The 15,586-nt window shown below is 54.0% G+C and overlaps 1 protein-coding gene across 1 annotated transcript in view; it reads right to left on the bottom strand.

Moving 5' to 3' along the window:
* The window catches only part of TFCP2L1 (transcription factor CP2 like 1), a 115,723-nt gene that overhangs the window by 10,999 nt on the left and 89,138 nt on the right, over window positions 1-15,586 (bottom strand). The window contains exons 3-10 of the mRNA XM_021706202.1: window positions 12,812-12,888; window positions 12,167-12,272; window positions 11,071-11,177; window positions 9,488-9,640; window positions 5,569-5,679; window positions 2,662-2,753; window positions 848-896; window positions 672-765 (exon numbers count right to left, since the gene is read on the bottom strand). Coding sequence (XP_021561877.1) covers window positions 672-765; window positions 848-896; window positions 2,662-2,753; window positions 5,569-5,679; window positions 9,488-9,640; window positions 11,071-11,177; window positions 12,167-12,272; window positions 12,812-12,888 — 789 coding nt within the window. The remainder of the gene's footprint in view (window positions 1-671; window positions 766-847; window positions 897-2,661; window positions 2,754-5,568; window positions 5,680-9,487; window positions 9,641-11,070; window positions 11,178-12,166; window positions 12,273-12,811; window positions 12,889-15,586) is intronic.

Raw genomic sequence — 15,586 nt, 5'->3', positions numbered from 1 at the left:
AAAAAAAAAAAAAAAAAAAAAGAGGGAAGAACCTTGGCCAGGCGCGGTGGCTCACACCTAATCCTAGAACTTTGGTAAGCCCAGGTGAGATTGCCTGAGTTCACCGGTTCGAGACCAGCCTGGGCAACGTGGCGAGACCTCATCTCTACAATAAATCAAAACTAGCCAGGTGTGGTAGTGGGCACCTGTAGTTCTGGCTACTCGGAAGGCTGAGGCGGGAGGATCGCCAGAGCCCAGCAGGTCGAGGCTGCGGTGGCCGTGAGCGTGCCACTGCACTCCAGCCTGGGCAATGGAGTGAGACTCCAACTCAAAAAAAAAAAAGAAAACAAAAGGGAAGAACCAGTTTTCCTGTCTTACCCATGGCTTCACCCTCTCCCAGGCTATGGCTCTGAAGATAGTGTTGGCAGAAAAAGCGCAACTCGCATTACTCTGCTTGGCCAATGTGACCCTTCCTGGGCAGACCAGAGCCCGCCCACCCCCGCAGGTGAGGAGGTCTCGATCAAGTCACCCGGGCAGTCCCCCCTCACTCCCAGAGGTGGCGCACTGCTCTGGGTGCCCTGGACACCCTGGACACCCTGGGGGGGGGTCAAGGGCAGGGCTGGACGGTGACCGGCCTGGCCACGTGTCTCCAAGATGCCCTCGGGTTTCGGCCGCAGCTCGGAGAGGCTCACCCGAGAAGCTGGCGAAGAGCCTGCAGAACTGCGAGAACCGGTTGCGGTGCAGCCACTGCTGCGCGTCCTGGATGGAGGCCGACGGGAGCAGGTGCTGTGGGCAGAGGGGAGGGCCCTTGAGAGGACCGCGGGGGGCCGTGGGGGACCGCCAGCCCGGGCCCAGCGCAAGCACTTACGTCGCCGCCCACGGGCAGGGCCTCCACTGGGTGAGTCGGAGAGCTGTTGCTGCAAGGAAAAGCGAAGAGGTGAGGGAGAAGGTGCAGCGCCCAGGGACACCGCCATGGCCCGCCACACAGCGTGCCGCTTCTGCGTCCGTCACCAACAGAGCTCGTTTGAAACGAACGGGACCAGGAGAGTGCCCCGGTCATAAGAAGAACATAAGCAGGAGCCAGGGTCCAGTTCCTCCAAAACCCTAACGGACCCTTCAGTGTAGACAGGAAGCTCTGATAGGTTGCACGGCCTCGGTCCCTCCACCCAGGCTCCTGTCGGCAGACCCTTGGCGGTCTTGATCAGAACTTCCCTCCCACTCCGAGCTTCCACCCAAGCCCCAGCCCCAGGGAAAAGCAGGCTGACCAAGGTCACGCAGGCCACCCTCCCCGCAGTAACCCAAGCCGCAGCCAAACCCAAAGGATCCTCCACCAAATGCTTTCTAAGTGGCATCAGGAGAAGACAAAGGAATCCCACAGGGAACTATTTTGCGGTGAATAAGCACCGCTATCCACAGTTTGGCATCCATCCATAAGGAAAAACCAGTCGTGTTTTTCCTAACAGGAGACACACAAACTTTCTTAGAGTTAACTCAGGGAGAAGTCATGGATTAACACTTGGGCTCAAGGGAAGAGGAGGACACACTGAGAAATGACCCTCCCCGGTGGACAGCAGAGACGATTGTGCAACAGTGTGAACGAACTTAATGCCTCAGGCTGCACTTAAAAATGGTCAATATGGCAAATTTTGTGTTATGTGTATTTTATGGCCATGGACAAAAAGACTCTCGCAGGGAATCTTGGGTAGACCAGTCACCAGGAACAGCTGCTCTGCGTCAAAGGTCTATGGAGGGCCAAGCATTATGCACTTGCTCCTCCTGATCCTGCATGGAATTCCCACCTCTTGTGCAGTGGAGAAACTGAGGCTCCGGAAGGCAGAGGAAATGACCCCTCAGCCTCCCTGAGCCTCAAAGGTACAGATTTAAGACGCGGCCTACCTGACTCTGAATATGACACCTTGGGTACGCCTATTCCGCCCCCAGGAGGGCTCTCCACCTTGGCTAAAATCAAGCTCACAGACAATCTTGCTTTGTCTGCTAAGCACGGGCTCTGAGGAAGCTGCAGACAGAAACCACACAGGTTCCCACCTGGTGCTGCTCCTTCCTCCAGCCCTGCTCCCAGAACATGACATGCAGAGCTGCCAGGCTAATGCCACGGCCTAGTGCCACACAGCCTATGACAGTCAGAAAACTGCCTGCAGTTCCTGCACTGTTCCATCACCACGTCCTCAGGGGCCATGTGGCCTGGGCATGCCCAGAGCTGGGCAGGTGGCAATGAGGTGGGCTTCTGTGGAACCCAAGGCGGGGAGAATCCCACCCGGGCCCCCGACGCTCAGCGAGTGTGCACAAGAGCTGGACAAGGAACCAGGAAGGGCCCTCCCAGCAGCCAGGGCCACCCAAACAGCCGTTCCAAAACCTCAAGGCTAGGAGAACCATTCTGCCCTGAAGGCACCTGAGGCTGTCTCCGGTGGCTGTCCTGACACACGTTCCGCCAGTCCTGGTTTTACTAGGAAAGTCCTGAGTTGCTGTTCCACTAGACAGTGTTTACAGAAGTGTCTCTGAGCACAAAAAGCTGTGCAAACGCTAAAAACAGTTGTGACTGCAACACCAGTCAGTTGCCCTGAAACCCAAACAGGATGCAGAGGGAGACCGAGAGGGAGAGCAAGAGAGATCCCACACCCATCGTCATCCCAGGGAACCCAGGGGGAGAGAGGTGGGACGTACCCTTCGCCAAGGCCAAAGCTGTTTGGAGAGCCATTGTAGCTTGGGGACGGGGCACTGTTCACTTGGTAGGCCACGTCAGGCCACGGAGAGCACTGAGGGAGAGAGCACAGGGCTGAGATGGAGCCTTGGGAGCCACGTTCCCTAACAAACCTCTACAGACACCAATGCGTAAGACTCTGGACCAGTCAACACACAGCCTGTGTCTGCCCGGTGCCCCCAGCAAGCCACGGTCAGGCCGAAGTCGAGGTCCACACAGAGAGAGTAAACACGGCAGAACAGACACCTAACGTTCGGTAAGTCATCCTGGGAGCAAGCAGAGTGTAAAAAGTGTCTCTGAGCTTCCTAGGAGTCAAACCAAGGAGGGAAACACCAGTCACATGATTCTTGGGTCCACAAAAAAAAGGGAGAAAAAGCAAAACAGCCCGTCGCTCAGAGGCAGCTGCTCCCAGTACAGATGAAAGCGTAGTTGCATATTAGAGGGTCACCTCCAAACCAAAAATAGCCTGTGAGAGTCAGTATTAAAACCTGTGCAATTTGATACCAGAATATGCCAGCAGGGCAGAGGGTGCTTGCACGATCGGCCCCTCTCCATGAAACCCTACAGGGGTTCACCACATTCCAGTCACCCTGCTAGGAACCACGGGAATCATGAAACTGAAAGATGCAATCCTTATCCTCTGACAACTTCTAATACAGAAGCCAAGTGTCCCAAAGCGACTAAGGACACCCAGGCTTTGCCTGCCAGGGAAGTCAGCGGGCCAAGTATCCACCTCCTCCCTTCCCTGCAATGACGTCTCTCTCGAGTGGGCCCACTTAAAGCATTCGGGAAGATTTACCATCACCCACTGAACCGCAGGGGTTGGCCATTCTTTAGCACTGTTGCGAGCATGGGCTGGAATCATTAGATGCTCAATCCCATAGCCCGAGGAGGAAAGCAGATAAAAGGGGCAGCTGCAAGGCCTTCCCAAGGCCCCGGGTCAGCTGGGGCTTCCCGCCTAACACACTGACTGAGCCTGGCCTGCAAATACTTTTTGGCACACGGCTGATTACACAGGCACACACACATACATGCACACACATACATGCACACATACAGCACCTCATCAGCCAAGTCCAGGCCACCACCCTTTTAGACGCTCTGAGTCCCACCCTTAATGCAGCCTTAACTCCACCATGGCCAGCTTGGGCCTTGCATAGGTGTGAAGGGCCTTCCAAGTAAAGTCTAATTAGTCGATAAACAAACACCAACACCAATTAGCCAATCTGACTGCAGAAAACTGTGGGCAATAGTTATTCAAAAGCAACAGCACCCACGGTCAGGTGCAGTGGCTTACACCTGTAGTCCCAGTACTCTGGGAGGCCAAAGCAAGAGGATTGCTTGAGCCGAGGAGTTTGAGACCAGCCTAAACAAAGTAGTGAGACCTCATCTCTACAAAAAAATAGAAAAATTAATCTGGGTGTGGTGGCTCACGCCTGTAATCCCAGCACTTTGGGAGGTGAAGGCAAGAGGATTGCCTGAGCCCAGGGGCTCAAGACTAGCCTGGGCAACTTGGTGAGACCTTGTCTCTACAATAAATCAAAAAATTAGTCGGGTGTGGTGGTGCATGCCTGTGGTTCCAGCTACTTGGAAGGCTGAGGCAGAAGGATCATCTAAGTCCAGCAGGTTGAGGCTGTGGTAGCCATGAGGGTGCCACTGCACACCAGCCCGGGTGACAGAGTGAGACTTTGACTTAAAAAAAAAATAGAAAAATTAGCCAGTAGTGGTGGCACACACTTGTAGTCTCAGTTACTTAGGAGACTGAGGCAGAAGGAACCTGAGCCCAGGAGGTCAAGGGTGCGGTGAGCGGTGACCATGCCCCTGCCCTCTGGCCTGGGTGACAGAGAGAGACCCTGACTCAAAAAACAGTGCCCACAAAGAGAGACAGCACTGGATGTGACCTGTAAGGGGGAGAGGAGGCGCCCATGACAGTCAGCACCCCAGCAGTTCCCCTGGATAGAAGGATGGTGGGAGCAGACTGGCGTTGGGGTTGGGATAAAGAGAAAATGCACTCCACTATCTGTCCCGACAACAAAACAGCAAATGCTCACACCCTCCAACCCAGTGATCACACTCTGATGGAAACCTGAAGATTTCTTCCCATGTACAGACTGTCCCATGCACAGCTACTCACTGCACCAGTATCTGAAATTGTAAGAGCCCAGAAACAACTACACAGACCCCGCAGGCCACCACACACGATGTCACACAGCTGGGTAAGGAACGAGAAAGTTCTTTATGAACAGACAGGGAACAGATGCCAAGATAAGCCATTAACTGAAAAGAGCAAGGTGCAGAGCTGCGTGACTGCGGGCACTACCAGTGTACAAAAGCTGGCACAGGGCCGTCTGTGCAAATCGACTTCATTCACAGAGAAGGTCAGGCTGGACACACAAGGAACCAGACAATGGCCATCCTGGGGGAGAGACCAGGATGGGAGAAATATTTTCTTCTGTACATACTCTTTATCATTTGGATTCTGAACCGTGTGAATCTATTATCTACTCGAAACACAAATCACCGCAATATAAATGACCAAACTTTGTCGTCTGGTTCTGCACACAGTAGACGACATGGTGGGCAGGCAGCGAAGAGTACTTCCCTTTCAATGGCACCATCAGAAAGCACACATTTTGGAAAACATACGTGAACTCAAGGTCAGCAGAGAGCACAGAGTTATTTCTGGAGCAGCTCCCCGGCCACCAGGTCTTATCAGATGAACACAAGTTCCAGATACTGGAACCCACCACGACTGAACGGGCGCTCTCAGAAGTTACTCACGGAGGTGGGCGACCTTCCAGGAATCTAAACCAACAGCCCTGTTCCCGCTGGCAGGCCCCTGGAGGCTCCCTGGCACCCGGCCGGCTCACCTCTGTGAGGATGGTGGTTTCGTAGGACGGCTGATACTTCTCCTTCTCTTGAGCAGTTCTTTTCTCCATCTTCTCCCGGTCGGTCTTCTGTTTCCGATCGGCTCCCTTGGGCTGCAGGTGCAAAGCAGGGCGTCCACTTAGCCCAAAAAGGACAAGGGCAGCAGTCAGAGGAGGACTCAGCCCATCAGGAAGGCTCAGCAGCAGCCCCCAGGGCCTGCCGGCTCCCTGCCTCACCCCAGGGTCCCAGCCCGCAGGCGAGATCTCACCGATAGGGCAGGCCTCGCTCCCTCCCAGTCTCCAAACACCCGGTCCTTCTGCCCGGAAGAAGGACCACCTGCCAGGCAGAAGGACCAAGGAAGCTCAGAGCCAGCTCTGGGTCCTGCACTTTGCTCACGGGGAACTGCTGGGAAAAGGTCGTTACCCGCAGCCACTTTGTTAGGAAAAGGAGCCCTGGGGAGCCCCGAGGAATCCCAGTGCATTCCGCGGGTTTCCCATGGAGAGCGAAGGGAAGTGAAGACCCAGGGCTGTCGGCTGCGGCTTGGGCTCCACATGCAGGTGTGAAATCCTGGCCATCCGCTGAAGGCCACCTCGCCCCCAACTCCTAGGACCCTGCTGAGCTCCAGCTTGAGCTCCCCACGCAGGGGTCATTTTCATCCTGACACGGCCCTAACCCTGGGTGACCCGCAAACCTGAGCGACCTATGAAGCGTGCGCAGGCCTCTCGGCTGCTATCTCTCCCCTCGTTTACAGATTAGGAAACTGAGGCACAAGGGAGTCACTCACACCAGGACTGGAGAGGACCCAAGTGAGAGTACCCAGGCAGCAGCCCAGGCCAGCCCACCGGCCCCACTCTCGGGGACTTCTTGACCAGCCTGAGTCATCCCCTGAGCGCTGACGTCACAGGAGCTCACAGCCCAGCTGGCGAGTTCAACTATAAAGAACTCATGACTGTACACAGTAGACCACACTGGTGGGCAGGCGGCGAAGAGAGCACGTCCGGCTCAATGGTGCCTTTGGGGTTTTTCATTCTTTCCTCGGGCTATAGCTTTTGGCTCCCAACTAAAGAACTTTTAGGAACATCCCTCGGGGTCATCCTGCCCAGGATGGTGGCAGAGCTGCCAGGGGTCATGTGGGAACGGGAACGACAGAGCCAGTGCCCTGGGTGAGAGCAAGGCACGGGCAGCCGTCCCACAGTGACCCGGCCTCCGTCTCCCCTTCCAGCTCTGTCCCTGGGGACGCCCTTCCTCCCTTGTCCAGAGGCTACAGGCAAAGGGAGGTTACGGCCAGACTGTGGACATGCCCGCGAGACAGGGCCCTTGCCTTTCCTCTGGGTTGACCCTGACAACCCCAACAGAGGCCCAAGGAGCAGCTCCAACAAGTTCCTCGGTAACTGGGGTGACCAGGAGAGGGAGGGGTGACGGGCAGTCTGGCTCTGCGCCACTTGGCTGACGCACGCCTGTTTCATCTGCTCCTGAGAATGGGGGTGAGTGCATGGGTGGACACATCTCCTCGGGCATTCTGAGGAGCCAGTTTCGGGGGGCTAGGGGCTCCTACTCAGCCCCCACCACCACCTCCCTGCAGGAGATGCTGAGGCCTTCCTCAGGGCCCTCAGACTAGGCAGCTTCCAGCACAATGCCCCAAGCGATGCCAGGTGTGTAGCCACAGAGCCTGGTGGGTACAGCCCTCACTCCTGAGCTTCCGAATCAGGTGGACAAAGGGAACCCTGGGAAGGGCGAGGCACTAGGCGGGGGCAGAGACCCCTGCCCCATTCTTCTCCCTCCTTCTGTCCAATCCAGCATCTCAACCCCAGGGGCACACACTGTGAGTGGGAGAACCAAACCGACAGCCCTGGGTGAGGAAGTGACTGCTTCTGAGGGTGGACGCCGGCCCGAGGGACTGTGGATGTGGTCTGTGCATGGGAGGAGAGGACTAGCCAGAGAACAACGAACTATAGGCCAGACCGAGACCACCAGTGCACAGTCATGGAGATATCCAGGGTGGGCCAGGATCACCAGGCCCCTCTAGAGCAGGCAGAAAGACCCAGGGCGGCAGCACTCACTTCACAGGTGGACACAGTCAGCAGGATAATGGTCCCCAAAGACAGCTGCATCCTAACCCTGGTTTCAGATGGAATTCAGGTTGCCCAGCACCTGACATCACAGGAAGGCTCTCCTAGGTTATCGGGTGGCCCAACATCACCCTTAAAAAAGGCACAGGGAGGCAGAAGAGGTGGCCAGAGGAGGCCGTGTGAGACGGACCCTTCTGCCCTTGCTGGTTTTGAAGACGAGGGAAGGACCACGGGCCAAGCAGATCAGCCTCTGGAAGCTCCCCTAGAAGGGGAGAAGGCTCCCCTAGAGCTCCAGAACGGAATATAACCCCACCGACACTTTTACGCCAGTGAGATCCATTTCAGACTCCGACCAGCAGCATGTAAGATCACCAGCGTGCATGGTTTTATATGACGAGACCTGTGGCCATTTGTCACAGCAGCAGCAGCAAACATATACAGTAGTGAAGCACCCCTGTCTTTGGAGGCCTTCCTTCTGGGTTGTTGGCAAACACACACCCCTAACACCACTCCTTTCTCCCCATCTGGGCAGCATTGCTAACTGACCCAATCCATGTGCCCATCCGTGGAGCCCAGCCAGGATCTCAGAACCTCTGCCCACAGTCCCTGAGCAGCCGAGCCCTATTGCTGTAGACGGAAATGGCAGCCCGCTGTGCGCTCTCCTGAGTGCAGACTCCAACTCCCTCTGGCTTCTCTCATGGCGGTTGTGACTGGCACGTTCCCCAGTCACTGCTGGCGCTCACTGGGAGATGGGCTCTGCGGAAGACACTCAGAGAAGGAGATGCCATTGTTTTTCTTCCAGGGGCCGCCAGGCCAACTGAGACGCAGATCAACCACTTGGTCACCAGGTTTTCGGTCCTACCTGTGGGCATGTATTTCCACAACCACCCCAAGCACAGGCCTTACAGGGGCCTGTGTTGAGTCGAGGAAGATCAGCACAGCCCTAGTTTCCTAACAAGGCCCTGCCTGAAGCGACTCCCGGGGCCTCCAGCCCCAGCAGGTGCAACTTTCTCAGCAGGTTCCAAATTCGCTCGAAGGCGAAACAAGGGAATGACAGGATAAGCACTGGGGCGGGTCACTGGAGGCAATTCCCGCTCGGGAGGTGGGTCCACTCTCCCTGCAGATTCCTGCTGGAGTCACCCAGGCCGGAGGGGCCCTGGGGGAATGGGGCCTTTCCGGGCACGGGGCGTCCTCACACTAAGAAGACACGCTCTGCTACATGCAACCCTGCACTTCTCCCTGAGGCCACGGGGCAGTGAGCTAGATCCCTGGCTACCATCGTCAGGAAATAATCAGGGCGGGTGGAAGAAATGGAAAACCATGAGCGGTGGCTGCCAGGAATGAAGCAAGACAGAAGAGAGGAGGCAACTCTAAAAATGTTTCTCCAACAGAAAGCCATCGCAGAGAGAAAACGCCTCTGCCCTAAACAGGAAGACACAAGGCCAGACCCCCAGCAGGGAGGTCCTCCTGACCAACTGTTAAGGAGAATCCTGGGGTGAACACTTGTGGGCAACTGTAAAGTGCTTGGGAGGAAAAAAAAACACTAAGAATGTGAAAATCCAATCATTCTTACAACAGAACCAACGACTGACATCCTGGGATGCAAACGCAGGTGCCAAAAGCTAAGCAAGTGCCACAGGGGGAAAGGTGCTCCCAGCAGGGTGAGGTGGGGCGGGTGTCGCCCACTCCCCAACACAAAGCTCACACTCATCAGGAAACCAGGAAGCAGCCCTGTCTAAAGGGATACCGTGCTCCTTGCTGGGCCCCCGAGAGGCAATGCGAGGACCTCTGTGGTGGAGATGATGGCCGTGACCACAGGCCTGTGTGGGGCAGGCGTGCGAGGCCACCCTACCTTGAACACTTTGATCTGGCAGCTGGCTGAGTGCAAGTGTTCTGTGTACTCCCCATTCTCGTTCTGCTTAAACGTGTCGATCTGCACTCGAAAAGGCACTCCCTTCTCACCCCCGTGCTTCCGGGGGGTGAATTCGGTGCTGATGCAGTGCACCTGGAGGGGAGACATCGGGCAGGTAGGAAGGCGGGGAGGGGCCCGGGCTCCCCACGCACCCCTCTCCAGTGGAGGGGTCCTTCCTTGCCTTGTCAGGGCAGGCCTGCCTAGACCTCCCTGCTCTCCTCGACACTCTGTCCGCCCCATCAGGCCAATGGCCACCCCGTTCCCCTGCCCTCAAAAGACATCCCTCCCCGCTCTGTCCCCTTACTGTGGAGGCCTTGCTGGGCCAGCTAAGTCCTTGCCACTGCTCTAGGCCAATGACACCGATAGCCTCACCCTCACCCTCACTCCTCATCCTACAGACTTCTCGGCAGGGACCACAGCAAAGCCCTGACTTCTCTCTAACATCCTGGTGTCCGAGTTACGTGGACCAGCCTGGAAGCATACCCAAAGCTGGGGCCATTTATTTTTGGGTTTTGGGTTTTGTTTTGTTTTTCGAGTCAGGGTCTCACTCTGTTGCCCAGGCTGGAGTGCAATGGCACGATCACAGCTCTCCAAGCCTCAACCTCCTGGGCTCAGGTGATCCTTCCACCTCAGGCTCCTGAGTGGCTGGGTCTATAGGCACATGCCACCACATATGGCTGTTTTTAAAATTTTTTGTACAGATGGAGTCTTGCTATGTAGCCCAGACTGGCCTCCACCTCCTGGGTTCAAGCACTTCTCCCACCTCAGCCTCTCAAAGTTCAGTTTGGGATTATAGGCATTAAGCCACCAAGCCCAGGCCCAAGGCTGGAACCATTTCTATATTTTTGGTAAATACCCGCTACATTTGAATAAAGGTACTCGATTTATTGTTATAATACTGCAACAATATTATAATAATTCAACATGTAGTTAGTAAGAATACAGTAACATTGTAATAATAATCTTTAAATACAGTAAGAATATTGTAATTGTAAAAAAGAAAAGATCACTGACTTGTGAGTGACTCCTATGGACTGGGCACCATGCCAATGGCTTTATATTCATTATCTTATTTATGAAATTAAAAAGCTCAAGAAGGGGAGGAGATTTGCTCAAGGACATACGGCGAGAGAGAGAGCCAGGACTGAGCCAGAGCCACAGCCAATGCCACGGCCACGTCGCTCACCGCCTCGATTGCACGTGGTGTAGAACACAATGCTGAATCCACACCAGGTATGTGAGAATAAAATAATTCCCTCGATAATAGAAACTAGACTGGAAAAAAATAACTGAAGTTATTTATGCTAGGAAATACTTATTTTGTAAAAGCTTCTATGTCCTTTCCCCAATATCATGGACCAACGAGCTTGGTAACTGGGCAACTACACTCATACTTCCTCTTCCTCTTGCAGTTTCCTTCCCAGTGAGAGAGAATGGAGCCCATTCAGGCCCTTGCAGGGAGGTTAGTTGCGAGAACGGCCCAGGCCAGACCTCCCTCTGGAGGTCGTGCTCCCTCGGCTCACCTGAATGAACGCAGATGCTCTCTTCGCAGGGTCCCACAGAAACTCAACTGCGTTCAGCTGGGTCGGGCTGGCCCTGGGGTCCAAGATACCAACAGACAGTGGAATATCTGCACACACATACACACACACAAAAGCGCAAGTGTCAGCCTCTCCCAGATATTCAGAGAAGGACCCTCGTTACAGGTCCAAATTCCTCCACCCCAGTTAGAAATGCCAAAAGCTCTGAAAACTAAGTTTTGCTTAGCTCATAGGGCAGAAAGTCTGGTCTGAACCACCACGACACCCTTTGTCGTCCTCTCCTCTTTTTTTGAGTTGGTGTCTCACTCTGTTGCCCAGGCTGGAGTGTAGTGGCACGATCACAGCTCACGGCAGCCTCGACCTCCCGGCCTCAGACAATCCTTCTGCCTCACCCTCCCAAGTAGTTAGGAATCCAGGCACTTGTCACCACGCCCGACTAATTTAATTTTTTTGTAGAGGCGAGGTTTCACTAGGCTGTCCAGACAGGTCTCAAACTCCTGAGCTCAAGCAATCCTCCTGCCTCGGTCCTCCCAAAGAGCTGGGATTATTGGTGTGAGCCACCGTGCCTGGGCATAGTAGTCTTTTTTCTTTTTTGGAGTCTTTACTTTGTGTAAACAGTCCTTTCATTTCACGGTAGATACTGTGCATGACTGCCTGAGGGAGTGCTCCCTAACGCTATAAGTACACACACTGTACTGTCATCGTAGCTTCTGAATTCTACGACCCACCTGGCCCCAAGGTCCCTGAGCCCCACAATTCCATTTCCATTAGATCATCTATCTCTGTAATGCGCCGTTTCCCTTCTTCACTCCTCAAAATCCCTCAAGTTACCATCTTCTGCAAAGCCTCCCCAGATCTCCTTTCCAGCAGGTCTTTGAGTTCCACAGTGCTTTCTTTTCCGCCAAAAACAGAACTCCCTGAGGGCAGGGTCACCTTCTGCAAGCTCCCTCGGGATTGTACCTAAGGCAGGCGGGCGTGTGCTACCATGCCCTGCCAGCGTGGGTCCAGGGGGCACTCAAGAACGCCAGCGTGGCCTGGGCACCTCAGGCTTCAGGCCTTGCCCCGCCAGGAGACTCACCGATGTCCAGGATGCGGTCGCCGGGCCGGCTCCACCGCCAGCCCTCCAGCTGCTGGTGCTCCGTGTACTGCAGCCGGCGGTCATGGAAAACAACACGGATGATGCTCTGGGCGGGGAAGCCGGCAGGGGCACAGGTGAGGGGGGGGGCCAGGAGGGGTACCCCTCCTTTCCCCCAGCCAGGACACACCCTGCCCACCCTTCCAGACCTCTTCCTCCCAGAGCTTTCCTTCCCAGCTCTCCAGCTCTACTTCAGAACCCCAATAATACTAACAACAGTATCCGTAATGATGGCTGCCAACTGTCCCGGGATTACTAAACGCTTTATACACACGTCTAATTCATGAACACGTTTGAGCAGATGAGCAAACTGAAGCTCAGAAAAGTTCAGTAAGTAGCAAAGCCATGCTTGAATCTGAGTCTGTCTGACCCGGAGCTCGTTCCATCAGCCCAAGTCCCTCTGGCTCTCAGTGACTGCTGGCTGTCTACCCTACCTGGGCAAGGTGCTCCAGAGAACCCCAGCAGGGGTTACAGCTCAACCCGCCTCTCCCTCTGAAGGCTTTCCTCCACCTTCCAGCCGCACCTGCCTACCCTGGCGAGCCCAGGTGCCGACCCTAACCAACTGCCCAGGCAGCCTGCAAGGCTTACCTTGACATATTTTGTGTTCAGATCTTGAAAGTCTCCCAGCTTCCGATTCTCCAGCAGTCGGATTTCATAAGACTGACCTGGATGGGGGTTCACAGTACATTTCTCATGTCTGAGTGTTTCCAGATTGGAGGCTCACCCAGCTAGCGGCCTCTCGACACCCTCCATGCCCACTCAGGCCTCAAGGCCCCAAGGAGAGAAACGCAGAGAAGAAAGTCCACGGCCAGCTCAGTTCACTCTCTGGACTGACCCCACCACTGTGTCCCCACCCAGCCCCGTCAGGCCTAGGACACCCCAGGCAACACCCCGTGGGACCTTCCCAAGACAGCACCTCTACAATTTTCAAGGAAATAGAATCCAGGAAAATACAGTTACTATTAAAAGCACAGAACACAAACTCATGTCTTTATAACTGCCCCCCCCACGCTTGGATGGAAAACACAGCTACTTAAATTCACATCACAGAGTAAATAACTGACCATGCCTTTCCTGAGAGCAGGCTTAAAGGGACGAAGAAGCCTGTTAAACATTGTCTCTAATGGCAGAACAAAAAGCATTTTCCCCAGTTAAAGAATTTCATGCATTTGAAAGGGTGTGGGGATTCTATTCAGTGACATATAACCAGCACAGGCAGGTTAAAGAATATAAACGGAAAAAACAAGATCCACCTATGATTACAGCGAAAAACTTAAAAAGTATCTATGAATAACCCAAGGAAAACTGCACATTTTTTTGTTTGGTTTGTTTTTTGAGTCGGAGTCTCACTCCATCGCCCAGACTGGAGTGCAGCGACCGCTCCCGGCCACCGCAGCCTCGACCTGCTGGGCTCCGGCAATCCTTCTACCTCAGCCTTCCAAGTAGCTGGAACTACAGGCACGCGCTACCACACCCGGCTAATTACACATTTTTTTTTTAGTTGGAGTCTTACTCCGTTGACCAGGCTGGCATGCAGTGACACGCTCACGGCCACCCCAGTGTCACCTGCTGGGTGCCGGTGATCCTTCCTCCTCAGCCTTCCAAGTAGCCGGAACTACAGGCGCCCACTACCATGCCCAGCTATTTTTTAAAAATTTACTATAGAGATGAGGTCTCGCCAAGGTGCCCGGGCTGGTCTCGAACCTGTGGACTCAGGCAATCCACTCGCCTCGGCCTCCCAAAGTGCTGGGATTACAGTTGAGCTACTGAGCCCGGCCACTGCACACATTTTATTGAAAGGTAAAATAAAGCTTGAACAGGCCGGCCACAGCACTTTCGGAGCCTGAGGCGAGAGGATCGCTGGAGCCTAGGAATTCAAGACCAACCTAGGCAACATAGCAAGACCTCATCTCTCCAAAAATTAAAACAAGCCAGGTGGGGTGGCTCACGCCTTTAATCCCAACACTTTGGGAGGCTGAGGTGAGAGAACTGCCTGAGCCCAGAGTTCAAGACCAGCCTGGGCAACATGGTGAGACCTTGACTCATAAATCAAAAAATTAGCTGGGCATGGTGGTGCATGCCTGTAGTTCCGGTTATTTGGAAGGCTGAAGCGGAAGGATCACCTGAGCCCAGCAGGTCAAGGCTGCGGTGGCCGGCAGCGTGCCACTGCACTTCAGCCTGGGCGATGGAGTGAGACTCCTACTCAAAAAAACCCCCCAGATACAAACAAAAAACCCCACTAGCCTGACATGGTGGCACACACCTGTAGACCCAGCTACTTGGGGAGGTGAAGGTCACCTGAGTACAGAAGGTCGAGGTTGCAGTGAGCCATGATTGTGCCACTGCACTTCCGTGTGGGTGACAAACTGAGACCCCCAACTCAAAATAAATGAATGAATACAGTGCAGCTCTGCCTTAAAAAATACATAGCTGCCGGGCTCGGTGGCTCAGCCTGTAATCCCGCGCCTTTGGGAGGCTGAGGTGAGTGGATTGCCTGAGCCCGCGGGTTCGAGACCCGCCTGGGCAGCGAGACCTCATCTCTACAATAAATCAAAAAATCAGCCGGGCATGGTAGCGCATGCCTGTAATTCCGGCTACTTGGAAGGCTGAGGCGGAAGGATTGCCGGAGCCCAGCAGGTCGAGGCTGCGGTGGCCGGGAGCGGCCACTGCACTCCAGTCTGGGCGACAGAGTGAGACTCCAACTCAAAAAAAAAAAAACATAGCTTTAATAAATAGAATACAGCATGTTCCCAGAAGGGAAGACTACAGCATATACATCAAATGATGCCAATTTCCCCCAAATTAAATGTTAAGCTAGGAATATCCAAAACACTAGCATATATCACAACTTAATGAAGGATTTTTACAAATAAAATAAGTTATTTAACAATTGGTATTGGTAAACCTGATTCACTTTTTAAATTTTTTTTTTTTAATAATTATAAAGACTCACAAGTTATGAAATTCCCAATATCCTCCCACAGCAGTGCCCAGTGGTGGCATCTGATGCAACTAACCACAGGACATGAACAAGACCAGAACACACAAAACTAGACCTTACTGAAATTTCTCTAGGCTTTGCCTGTTCTCTTTGCTTGTAGGCTTGTATGTACACAGGTCTATGAAATTTGATTACATGCAGAGACCAGCTATTTTCTTCTCCAAGTGCAAACCTTCACCTCACAGCAAATACCAAAAGAAGTTACCACTGGGTTAAAAAGTCAATTTCTTGGAGGGGAGAGTAAGAAAAATGTTGGTCAAAGGATACAAAATTAGCCAGGCTCCGTGGCTCAATCTGTAATCCCGCGTATTTGGGAGGCTGAGGTGAGTGGATTGCCTGAGCCCATGGGTTCGAGACCCACC

The sequence above is a fragment of the Carlito syrichta genome, unplaced genomic scaffold (assembly GCF_000164805.1).
Source record: "Carlito syrichta isolate Samal-C Ts95f unplaced genomic scaffold, Tarsius_syrichta-2.0.1 Scaffold115637, whole genome shotgun sequence".
NCBI classification, from domain to species: Eukaryota; Metazoa; Chordata; class Mammalia; order Primates; family Tarsiidae; genus Carlito; species Carlito syrichta.
This window is presented reverse-complemented; position numbering and strand designations above follow the sequence as displayed.